General features: G+C 50.4%; 1 protein-coding gene across 1 annotated transcript; it reads left to right on the forward strand.

Annotated features, from left to right (window-relative positions):
* Positions 1–419: 419 nt before the first annotated feature.
* On the forward strand, positions 420–10,665 carry DUSP5 (dual specificity phosphatase 5). The gene is given in 8 exon segments (XM_029958534.1): positions 420–539; positions 541–588; positions 590–622; positions 625–807; positions 810–837; positions 5,121–5,263; positions 6,706–6,925; positions 9,054–10,665. Coding segments are annotated over 8 exon segments (1,152 nt in total). The 5' UTR covers positions 420–443; the 3' UTR covers positions 9,455–10,665.
* The last annotated feature ends 1,833 nt before the right edge of the window (positions 10,666–12,498 follow it).

Genomic DNA, 12,498 nt, shown 5'->3' on the forward strand with positions numbered 1-12,498 from the left:
GCACGCTTCCCGGCTCCTCTGACAGGCTGGGGAGGGGGAGCGGTGATGCCGGGATGAGCCTCAGGCCGATGAGTGGAGAATTTTTGCGGCGTTTTTCAGCTTCCTCTGCCTCCTTGCCTGACTAACGCGGCCGGGGGGGGTGAGGAGGGAGGGGATCCCCGCCGGGGGGCGGTGCGCGGGGCGGGGGATGCCCATATTTGGGAGGAGGGCGCGTCACTTCCCTAATATGGGCAGTGTCGTCACGGCCCGGCCTCCCATTCATATAAATGCCCGGCGGCGCCGGTCGGGATTCCCTACCCGGGCTCGGCGCGGCGCCTCCCTCCCGCCCCGTCCCATTCAACACCACCGGCCGAGCTCCCGCGGCTCCGCGCTACCACCGGGACCCCTCCCGCCGCTCTCCCCGCTCCTGCCCCGGCTGTGGCGGGGCGCGACCCTCGGCCGGCATGAAAGTCACGTCCCTCGACTGCCGCCAGCTGCGGAAGCTGCTGCGGAAGGAGCCCTCCCGCTGCCTGGTGCTGGACTGCCGGCCCTACCTGTCCTTACTCGGCCTCCTGCCTCCGCGGCTCGCTCAATGTGAACCTGAACTCGGGTGGTGATGCGGCGGGCCCGCGGCGGGGCCGTGCCGCTGCCACTTCGTGGTGCCCGACCGCGGCCGCCCGGGCCCGGCTGCTGCTGGGCGGAGAGGGCCGCGGGGAGCGCCCGCCTGGCCGCCGTGTGGTGCTGGACCAGAGCACGGGGCACTGGCAGAAGCTGAAGAAGGACAGCACAGCCCAGATCGTCCTCAATGCTCTGCTCTCCAGCCTGCCAAGGCCGGGGCCAGGGTCTGCTTCCTGAAAGGTGAGAGGGGTGGCGGGGAGATGGGGGAGCAGGGGATGGAGGCGGGAGCGGCGCGATCGACCCTCAAAGCTCCTCTGGTTGGCGGCGGCCCCGCGGTGCTCCCGTCCCTTCTCCTTCGCCCCGCAGTTAACCTGATTATTGGTGGAGGGCAGAGAGGTAACGCCGGGATTTTGTTTCTTTTCCACCCACTGGAAATAAATCCCGGATAGGCTCTGCGGGCTGAGCTGAAATGCCTTTCCGCTCACCCCCGCCGCGCGTTTAAGAGGCTGATGGAAAGCAGAGAATATTAGGGAAGAACAGCAAAAGTTGGTTTATCAAAGGAGGGAGGGGACGGTGGCGAGAGACATCGGGACTGCATGGAAAAGAAAATCAACCTCGCAGATAAGAGGAGAGACGAGGCCACCGCTTCTTGCTCTCCGGGCGGTGACTTGGGGCGGCCCGCGTTGGGCACCCAAAACTCAGGGATCGATGCCTGCTCCTCCACCCAGGGCGGAGAAGTTTCTCTGTCAATCGAGCACATCGACACTGGCAGGGAAACGCGGAGCCGAAACTCTAGGGCTCATCGGGGACAGAAAAACCTCCTCCCTTCACGTGTATTACAACCCTTAGATTGCGGTTCTTTGTTTTCCTTCCGTGTAACCCGGGGATAATAAAACGATAAATAGCATAGCAAACATAGCAGCGCGCCCTTTCTCTGTTCTTCCGCCCCTGCCTTCCCTCCACTTCTCCTGGCAGCACCTTTGTCCTTGTGCCCTCTCTGTTTTCTCAGTGCACCCCACATGACCACCCCCGACCTCCTCTCGAGGCAGGGCAGTGTCCGGGCGGGGCCGCTCCCGCCCGTAGCACCGCACACTCGGTTGCCGCGGGGCCTCCGAAGCTGGAGCCACGCCGAAGTGGCAGTTCCTAAACATCCCTCTTGCTATATCATGAGGCCATAGATGGAGGAGAAAATCAGGCGATGTTTCTTGAATAAACTCTGCCTCTGTGTCCTCACCGGCCAGGGTTAATTCACTTTTATTAAGCCTTTTGTGACACTAGTTTTTCCCCCGATGAACCCAGTTGGAGGGCATCCTTGCCGGGGCAGAGGCATCTCCAGCCTGAGTATTGTCTGGTACCGAGGTGGGGGGATGTTCCCCGGGTGGTTTGCCACCACCATGGCTCTGTCCAGCTACTGCCAGCCTGCCCTGGAGTCTGACAGCCCAAAAGCACAGATTTTGCTACTGCAGGGCAGGGATACTGGCTCTGTGCTTGGCCAGTCAAATCCTTAGGGATCACATTAAAGTAGAGATTAAGAAACATCTCCAGGGTCACTCTGGGAAGTCTGTGGCAAACCAGGGGTCGAATTAAGCTCTGCTGACTCTCAGACTACTTGTTTGGCCACGAGATCGTCCTTCCTGCCTCATGTACCAGCCCCACGCTTTGAAGTGGTGACCGTGGCTGTGGGCAGTTTATCAGGGATGGGGGGTTGATGTAGGCTCTGCTTTGTACCTCTTGTGTTGAGAAGTGTCTTATCTTGAAAGCCTGTTGATTTGAGGCAAAAGACATTTCCTCTTAGTGTATGAGAAAGTTTCCTACTTCTCCTGCTATGGTTCCCCTTTGCTTTGCTGGAAGTGCTCCTGGGTGCAGGATCAGGCCCGTGAGGTCCTCAGCTCCGTTTCAGATCTGGTGTGGCCCAAGAAGCAAATGACTCAGTGGGCAGCACTGATGATTCACTGGGGCCATGGACCCCCAGGAAGCTGTCATGGTCTGGGCAAGATCCTTGGCAGAGTGGGGATGTAAATCACCCTGGGGCACCAGGTTCTAATCAGGAGAAAGGGTCCTTTGGAGGTCTCTATTAACAACTTTGCAAATAATAGGCTGTAAAACCCCCAGAAAAAAAAAAAAAGGCAAAACCACAACTCCTTGAGGTTTCTCCTTATATTCCTGTTCTCCCTAGGCGTGGGGAGCTGGAAGGAGGTGTTGGCTGTTTAAGTGCTAGGATGGTCTTGTTGCAATAAGATATGAGGAAGTCACCCCCAGCCCACTAGGTCACTAAGAGTCCTGGGGATCTCGCCTCAGGGAGGGCAGGGAGCACAGAGCCACTCCATGCCAGGCCCTCTTCCTTCCCTCGCTTTCTGGCTTCCAGGGTTCAAGTGACACGTTTCATGTGTGTAGGTGCAGTTTCATTCTGGGTGAGCTCAGCCCCAGCACCGTGAGGGTGGTTGCGTGGCGGGGGAAGAGCTTGCAGAGAGATAAAATAACGGATTGTCCCTTGGTGCTGATAACGATTCTATTACTTATTGATTGAAATGGAAGCGCAGCTCAGCTCTCTGTGATGAGCAACCTCATATTTTCAGAAATGACCTCAGGGAAGCTAGGTTGAGTGGGGAGGGGGAAGAGAGGAGATTGCTGAAGGATGGGATGAGCAGATGACTCACTGTAAGAATGGCCTGCAAATATCCTGATCCCCAAGGCTTGTAATTAACCGTTCACCAGCTGCATGTGTTAGCTGCCCCAGAGACATGAGACATGCATGTCTGTTCGAACACACACGCTGATTTGGCTCGGACAGACCTCTCTGTTAATTCAAGAGTAAAAACAACAACATGGGGTGTAAATGGGGATAATGGTTATTTATATAAACTGGACATATTTTTCCTATGAAATGGCAGTGGCTGGGGGGAGATAAGGTCAGCTATGCAAAACAAGAGGATTTAAAAGTCCACCCCAAGAAGGGCAGCTGGAGATCAGGGAAGTCTGTAGAGCTGTTTGTGTTTGTTGTTTTTTCACACTCTGAGTTGTTAGGGATATAATTTTATCAACGCAGTTGTTGTGGATATCATTTTATCAAACACTCACCCCTTCCCATGGTCTCCAGGGTCACTTGGCTGCTTGACTTCATGCTGTGAGCTCTAGGTTGAGCTGGCAGGATGTGCCTGAGGGCAGGAGGAAAGGTACAGGTGCTGAATGCCAGTTGAATATAAAGTCACTCTCCTGCCCTCTTCCACAGAAAACAAACTTTCATCACATTCAGTGGGCTTTGGATCATGCTGGCCACTTGCAACACGAGGAATGAGTAGGCGACTGTAGCATGTCGTGAATTTGAGCTCACATCTGCTCAAACATTGCAAACAAATGAGATACCAGGGCTGAAATGCCAGAGCGGCCCTGAATGTACTGGGCAGCCCTGGCAGCGAGGTCGGTGGGGATCCTGCGGCTGCTCTGATCTTCACCACTTCCTTTGTTTCAAAATCCTTCCCTGCAACAGGGCACCCACACCGGCGCTGCTTATCAGGGTGAAACAGTTGCAGGTGAATGAATCACATTAGAGGGTTTGCTTTCCCAGCCTTGTTTACTTGAGGGCCAGGCTGTGAAGGATTATTGAATGTAGCTGTTCATGAGCTTTCGCCATTCATTTCTGCTCTGAAAAAGCACAGGTGGCAGACATGTGGCACACTACTGATGTTTCCAGGCTGCTTCTGCTACCTGACATATTCACATTCTTTTTGGAGATTGTGTGCTTCTGTGCAGCCTATTTCCAGCCTGGAAACAGGCAACGATTTAGCTGACAACAAACTTTGAGTAACAATGTAATAATAGGATTAATTCTTTTTCATTAGCAGTGCACTGAATGAAAGGAACACAGTACTTAACCATGCAGAATAGCTCACGTGGGGCTATTCAGTTGTCAAATGCTGTCACAGGATTTCATTAAGTTTTATAGCTGTTATTTAATAGATTGGTTTCGGTGGGACCATCTTCATTACTTCACTGTCTTGAGCATTGTGGCGATTAATGAGACAGTTGCAAGTATCCCCCTGTAGTCTTTATGTCCATTCCAAAATGCAAATAAAATATTTTTATGTTGTCACAGCATATATAGCAATGGCAGATTTAGAAAACATGACTCTTGAGTACATAATCTGTCTCAAACACTGGAAACACTGCTCATATATAAAATCTGGGGGAAGGGAGTTTAGCCCCCACCGTACTGGAGTTAATGGTTGATAGGCTCAACAGAATTACATTCGCTAACAGTTTAAATCTGGATTTGCTGGCTTTTGGCAAGTTAATAATTATCAGTGGTATGAGAGGTTTTTCCTTGGGTGCCCAAAGCCTTTTAAACAAACCCATTTCCCCTGGGGAGCACTGTCCTTCATTAACCCTCCCCCAAGAGCTCATTGCTGTGTGGTACTATCCCACTGCATTGCAAGTGCTGGAGCTTCATTTCTCCTCCACTTCCATTAAATCAGCTATTTGGAGGGCAAATACTCATATCTCTTTTTTTTTTCTTTTTTTCCTAGGGGGATATGAAACCTTTAACTCGCAATATCCTGAGTGCTGTGTGGATGGAAAACTCATTTCCCCAGAGAGGACCGAGGCAGAGAGAAATCTTGCCAGCCACTGTGAGAAGCCGAGTGCCAACCACAAACCTGCTTATGACCAGGTGTGTGTCACAGCTGTGGTGCATGACCTTCCCCTTGTGCGTGTTCTCCCACCTGCCACTGGGCTCTAGAGGCTGGCAGAGTGCCGGTGCCCCTGGTGCTGGTGTGGGCTGTCAACAAGTTGTTGTAGTCCAGGCTGACAGCCCAAGTGCTGAATAAGTTGCCCTTTATGTGCTGCTGGTCAGCTTTGCCTTCACCTGGCTTCAAAATTGGGCAATGGAGGGAGGCAAAACACCCAATCTAGCCCCAAAACTGTATTTATGAACTGTCATTATCACAAACCCAGGTAGCATGAGCCATCAGCAGCTCACGCCTGCTCAGGAGACTGAAAATGGGCAGGGTAGAGGCTTCCGATAGTGTTCTTTTTTTGACAAAGAAGCACACTTTGCCAGTGCTTCCTCGGAGATCCCAGGAGGGATCTGAGGCTGGCAAGGGGGCCAGGGCCATAGGGCTGCCTCTGAGAAGAGGCTTGAGAGCCACAATTCAACAGGGGAAGTGGGTTTTCTGCGGGGGAAGTCATCATGTGCCCGCCCAGCCTGGGGAATGTGTGTGCTCCGAGATGTCACCCTGCGGTCAGGACGCTTCCGCCAGGGTGTTCGTTTCCTGCTGCTGAGGGGAGTCCCCATGTGATGCCCCTCTGCTCTCCCAGGAGCACCTCCCAGACCAGGTGTCCTCCTGCTCCCTGAGTGGTTCCCAGCTGTCCCTGATGTATGGGACCCACAGTGTGGGCTGCTCGGGGTGGGGGATGGAAAGCCAGTTTCTCGCAGCTGGGGGGTGGCAGCAGCTCTTGTGCATCATGGAAAGTTACCTGCGATCTCCGAAACCCTTGTGACAGACAGTGGCTTTTTTCTTTCGTGGTCTCATCACGCAGCCTTTGGCTTGTGCTGAGGAAGGAGGAACTGAGATGACATCTCGGGCTGGGTGACGCAGTGGGTGCTGCACTCCAGAGAGGTGTGGGGTGCAGGGGGATGGGGAGCCTAGATCCACTTTTTTTGCTTCGTTTCACCTTTGGAGATGTGACCAGAGGGGCTAAGCCCTGGACTGAGCTAAAGCAGCTTTTTCCACTGTCCTGATCTTCCTCCCTGCTGGGATGTGGCTCCCTGCCTTGCCCATATTTCGATAAAGCCTCAGTGGGAGCAGGCCTCACATATGAAAGTGCTTTGGGTGCATCACGAGGGGCAGCACTTTCAAGAGAGCCAGAAACATCCTGCACATGAGTGGGCTGGATCTGACTTTGTACCTCACAGATGTGGACAAGAAAATTAACACTTTTTTCCAGTGTGGGCTTTGCCATGGGAGCGATTAACTGGCCAGCAGCACTGGGGTCCAAAAAAGCCAGAGAGGGAGGGAGCAGGCATACACACAGGCTCTCTTGGCTCTCTTGGGTCTCAGGACTCAAGTACTCTTGAAAAAGAATTACATGTTTCTGCTCCTTCTCTTCCAGGGTGGTCCAGTCGAAATCTTGCCTTTTCTGTACCTTGGTAGTGCCTATCATGCTTCCAAATGCGAGTTTCTCGCCAACCTGCACATCACAGCCCTGCTCAACGTCTCCAGGAAGAGCTCAGAGTCCTTCAAAGACCAGTATTGCTACAAGTGGATCCCAGTGGAGGACAGTCACACAGCAGACATCAGCTCTCACTTCCAGGAAGCCATAGACTTCATTGGTAGGTCCAAATGAACAAATTTTCAGATCTTCATGTATTTTAAATTAATTTATTTTAAAATATGCTTTGGTGGGAAAGACACACTCTATTGTCTGTTTCTGGATGTCACAACAAAAACTTTTAAGCTCCCTCCACTCCCCAGCATTTCTTCTGGCAGAAGGATTTCTGTGAGGAAGGAAGAAAGAGTGATATTCAGAGCAAGGTCTCTGTCCTTCTCTCCAGGCTGGGAGGCTGAGGAAGGAAAATGGCTCCACTTGTCTAACATCTGGCAGACCGGGCGAGTGAGCTGATTAGATTTTTCAAAGCAAGCGTAGGTGTAACTTCAGCATGACAGGGAGTAAAGACATAGAATAAGACTGAAGTCTACTGAACTTTGTAAAGGAAAAAAAATGGTTTCTTGGACTTGCATGCCAGACCTGGTAACAGCCAGGTGAAGCAGGGTCAGTTTATCACCTTGCTGTGCTGAGGTATCCCAAAGGCAGGGTCTTTTAGAAATCCATTGTACCCCCTTATCACAGAGCTCTTTCCATTCCTGCTTTTGATCATGCTGGTATCTCACCCTGTAATCAAATACCCCACTGCAAAAAAATTAGGGTGCCTTTAGAAAACTTTGTGCCATTCCCTTCCAAATCCTCCTGTGTTCGGCTGTGTGGGTAAGTGAACGCCAGCTGTGCCAGGGAGCATAAAGCAGAAGGTCCTCCATGAGAACCACAAGGTGTTTGGTGGTGTGGAGCAGTCTGAGCCTGGGTGGAGATAATGTTGAAATCAGTGCTGTTGCTCTCCAGGAATATTCAAGCGAGAAAGAAAAAAGCACAGTTACAGACTCTCTGGACTCACTGTTTAGCTGAGTTTGAGTCCTTCAACAGTGTAGAATTACAAAAACCTGACCTGAGGGCTCTCTGAGTCCTTCCCCTTCCTGATAAAGGACATCTCACACCTTTTAGGGAAATACTAATTTATGGCGCTCTTCTGTCCCATCCCTAACCCCTTCTGATAGTTGTTGAGTCACTTGGAAATTTCCCAGATTTTGAGGATGACTTTAATTTTCACTTTCTTTTAAAATTGGGCATGTGGTGTAGATGCTGGGGATGACTCAAATCCATGTCTTCCTTGTTTTGTGCAGTAGTTAAATATAACTGGACGTTGTGGCACCAGTCCCCTGATAGACGATCAAAGGCAGGCAAATGATAACTTGCTTAGCTCTGTGTGTTTCACTGAGCTCTACACTCAGCACAGTTATCCATAAATTGGAGCTTGAACATATTGCTCAAGGCAATAGAGCAGAGAAGGTCTATTTTTTGAACAGTATTTTTGTGTGGAAAGGGCTTATTTTAAGCACATTCTCTTCAATCTAATAACAATCATTGTGTTGTGTTAGTAACCACAGTGGCTCCTGTTGTGTAAAATGGGTGCTTTGCATAAGCCTTTTATATCCTGACTTAAGTCCAAGCATCCTTTAACCAGGCTGTAATTAGCAACTGCCTACCAGTGCTTGTGTGCTTTGTGGTGAGGCCCCAGAGACTGAGCTCAGCCTCTCCACCCAAGGGTACCCACCAAGGGTTCACCTCCTGGTACTGCTGTTTGCTGCCAGCTGGCCAAGCAGGCAGTTAGGACTTTTCCTTAAAGTCCTATTTTTCTAGCAAAGCTAATGGGAGGAAGGCAGCCCCTGCAGTTTTTGAAAGACCTGCTGGTGGGAGGGCTCACCAGGCTGGGCTTGGGTCATCATTTTGAGCTGCTGGCAGAGAAATGCATGTACAGCAAACACAAGCATTGTCCAGATACCTGATCTGTGTATCACAATGTTCTGCAACGTCAGTTGTTCCAAAAGAGAAATAGGCACGTGGAAGGGGACAGGAACAGACTTTGATAAAAAATGCAAAAAGAACCAAATCAGGATCCACAGATTCTGAAACCAAATGTCATCTCCAGCTCTGCTCCATCACAGGCTGTGTTTTGTCCCCCTTGTCCTTTGATCTCCATGTCACTCTCAGTACCCAACAGGAGAGCAAACCTCTCCTTGCTGGTAGAGTGGCATTGTGCCATACTCGCTGTCCAGGGCTGGGTGTGTGTCACAGTGTCCTCTCCATCCCAACTACAACTGACCTGTGCAATGCCTTTTCCCCCCTAGATTATGTCAGGCGAACAGGGGGCAAGATCCTGGTGCACTGCGAGGCGGGGATTTCGCGCTCCCCCACCATCTGCATGGCCTATCTCATGAAGACCAAGAAGCTCCGACTGGACGAAGCCTTCGATTACATCAAGCAGCGCCGGAGCCTGATCTCACCCAACTTCGGTTTCATGGGCCAGTTGCTACAATACGAGTCAGAGATCTTGTCTTCCACTCCCAGCCCCCCCGTCGCCTCATGCAAAAGAGAAGCGGCATCTTTCTTTGCAGAGGAACTGACATTAGGCAAAAACTTTGAAGGTTCGTGTTTTGCCTTTCCTACCTCAGTGCTGAGTTCTGTGCCCATCCACTCTCCTGTCCACCAGCTGAAACTCAGCCCCATGACGGCATCTTCGTCTTGCTGAACACGGTGGGGAGACCAGAGGAGTGGTCCTCTGATCCAAACTGTGATCCCCAACAAGAACATTTCATGAACGTGCAATAGAGAAACTTCATCGACTTAGTCTGAGATGGAGTGGTTGTCATGGGTCATATGTTGTGACTGTAAGATGCAAGTGTTCTAAGTGTGGCAGGTTTTCTGAACTTTTATTGTCCTTTTTTTAAAAAAAAACCAAGTGCTTTTTTTAGGTTTTTATCCACACAATGTGCACCCACTACTGTATTTCCAGATTCCTGGGGAACAATGAGAAATCTGTTTAATATGTTCTCAGTTCCCATCTCCTTCCCATCTTACTTTTGAAAAGACCCTTATTTAAAGTTTTAAGCAATAAACAGCAGCAGCAGGGGAGAAAGTAAAATGAAAAGCACCACCTTTGCAACCACAGAGGTGGTGGGAGGGAATATTTGTTCAGCTCTTTTTCTGGCTTTCCTCCTCCCCTCTCATGTGTCATGTTTCAGGGAGCAAAGAGCTGGTGTGCCTGGAGGGGGGGCCTTTCCCAGGATACTGTTGCACAACCAGGTGAAAACCCCCTCTCCTGCTCCAGCCTCTGAAGTGTCAGGTATTGATCACAGTGTAACTGGATACCAAACCAGGTCAACCAGGTCCATTCAGGTGTGGCATTTCCTGTACTTCTACATTTGCCTTTGTACTGGATGTGCTTTTAACTAAAGCAGGGACTTAACTCACTATCAACTACCCTGCTGAGCTATTATCCTCCCATCTGTTATTTAAGAACAACCCTAGTATACTTGAATGTCTCCACAATCCTCATCCGAGTTACTTCCCATCAGATAACACTGTAACTGCTGGACTCCGCACCAAAAAAACCTGACAAGCTTTCTGCTCCAAGCCAACTCTTCCTCCATCCCTTCCCAAGTGTCCCCTTTGTGTATCCTGTGTGGTCAAGTGGTCTTGTTCAGTGTCATGTGACTTGCTTAGCCTGTGTGTGATCACCTCTAGTCAGCCTTTGTCCACAAAAGATGGTTTCTCTCCTGCTTGCATTGGCTTCTGTGTCTGCAGGGAGTTCAGAATGAGTGTCTGTCTGTTGACCATTTTATTATTTTTAATATGTAATATGTATGGGAAATGGCAATAATTTCCAGGAGATCTCGTGAATGTGAAAAAAACCCTGCAATGGTTTTTATGGAGTGTAAAAAATAATAAAGGAAAAAAATACCAGGAGAATAAAGCTGTATATTGTACTTGGAGTGAGCTGCGAAGGTGCTTTGGCAGAGCTCGGTGGCAGGAGAGGTCATCCGAGAAAAATGATGTGGTGTAAAAGTGATGTAAGAGGTAGAAGAGGTGGGGGAAAGTATCACTGGGCTTTGTGCTGAAAGCCACCAAGGTGCACCTCTACGGAGGGGAGAAGGTGAGGGGGAGGACTGTTTTAAACAGTATGACATGAGTCATGGTGGCGTCACTTCCCAGCAGCTGGGCAGGCACTTCTGTTTTGATTCATACATGTTTTATATAATATTTGCCATCTTGCTGAAGATGAAAATCTGAACTAGGCATGGCCCCCACTTCCTTCCTGGGCACACCACATGGGATGCCTTGTCCCTGGTGTGATGCTTGTGGGTGGGCCTGCAGTGCCTCTGGGTACCAGAAACTAGGGCATGTGGGTAATACTTGTCTTTTCACTTTTTTAAATGAAAAAAAATAATTCAAAGTGCCAGCATCTCTGAGCCAGTTCATGCCCCTTTTCATCTTGAAGTTTTTAGGCCTTTTCTGGTTCATCACTGCAGCACATTTATAAGGTGCAATTCCAAGTTATCAAGTTGAAAAACATACGGTAGTTTTCTGGGTTGCAAAGCATGTGTGCCCTGTGGAGTCCATCTGTTTGTAACTTTTTACCCCAGGGGAGAAAATCTGACAAATGAGGTGGTCATTGCAGATGAGCCTTGGATTTCTTCCCTGTGTCAGGGGGATGTGGCAGCAGCCCTAGCTGGGTTCTAGGAAACCCAAACATGGGAACCAGCAGCCAGGGAGGTAAGGCAGATGATCAATTCTTTTTCTGAAAGACCTGATCGCTTCCTTTGGAGATCTCTAGAAGGTGCTCTCTGCCTCTCAGCCCACACAAGCACCCAAACAGAAAGGCTGCTGGGCTTAGTGAGAATGGCCATGTCTTGAGCACTGAATCTACAACCTTGACAGGAACAGAGTAGCCAACAGCTCTCATGAAACCCCATCTGAGGGAATCAAACCCCATCTGAGAGAATGAGCAGCTTTGTTTCTTAAGGATGGGGAAGCTGATGCAGAGCTGATGATGTTTGCTATGAGAACCAGGGCAGTGGACTGAAGGGGTTAACACAGGGACTGCTGGCCTGGGCAGATTTGACCATGTCAGCTGGAAAAGATCAGAGGGGCCAGGTATTTAACAGAGAGAGAAGGCAGCTGCTTTGGGTTTGGAGAGAAGCTCATCCTGAGCTATAAGCATAGTGTGTTGGTGGATAGTGTTAGCAGAGGGAGGTGCCAGGCTGGGATTCAGGAAGGACAGAGGGCCAGAGCCCTGTGGGGGCCTGAAAAAGGGTTGTTGCCATGTCTGGGCAGAGGAGCCTGAGGTTTATGCTCCTGCACAGGGCAGGGTTCCCCTCTTTTTGGCTAGTCTCAGTCTACCTCTCCTCCCTGCAGAAGGAAGAACCATCATCCAAGTCAGAGTGGATGTAAATGCTGCCTCCCAGAGGGATGCACTCACATGCTTGTGCTGGTGCTTGCTCTGCTGCTTCAGTGCTAATATGAGACCTTTGCCCCCAGCTCAGTCCCTTGGCCAGTTTGGCATATCACACTTCTCTGAGGGACATCACAGCCATCTGACTGCAGAGCTCTGGGGTCAGAGTATGTGCTCTCCTCCCTCCCTCGCCTCGCTGCTCCCACAGGAAGGAAAAAGCTGAGGATCCAAGCACCAATATGTGAAGGTGAGTATGTCAAATGTGGATGGCACCTACCTGGGAAATGGGATGTGTGAGTTTGAACACACATGGCCAGGGCAGGAACCCTGGTTCTCTGCTT

Source organism: Manacus vitellinus, unplaced genomic scaffold, assembly GCF_001715985.3.
Source record: "Manacus vitellinus isolate BGI_N305 unplaced genomic scaffold, ASM171598v3 scaffold_15_pilon, whole genome shotgun sequence".
NCBI lineage: Eukaryota > Metazoa > Chordata > Aves > Passeriformes > Pipridae > Manacus > Manacus vitellinus.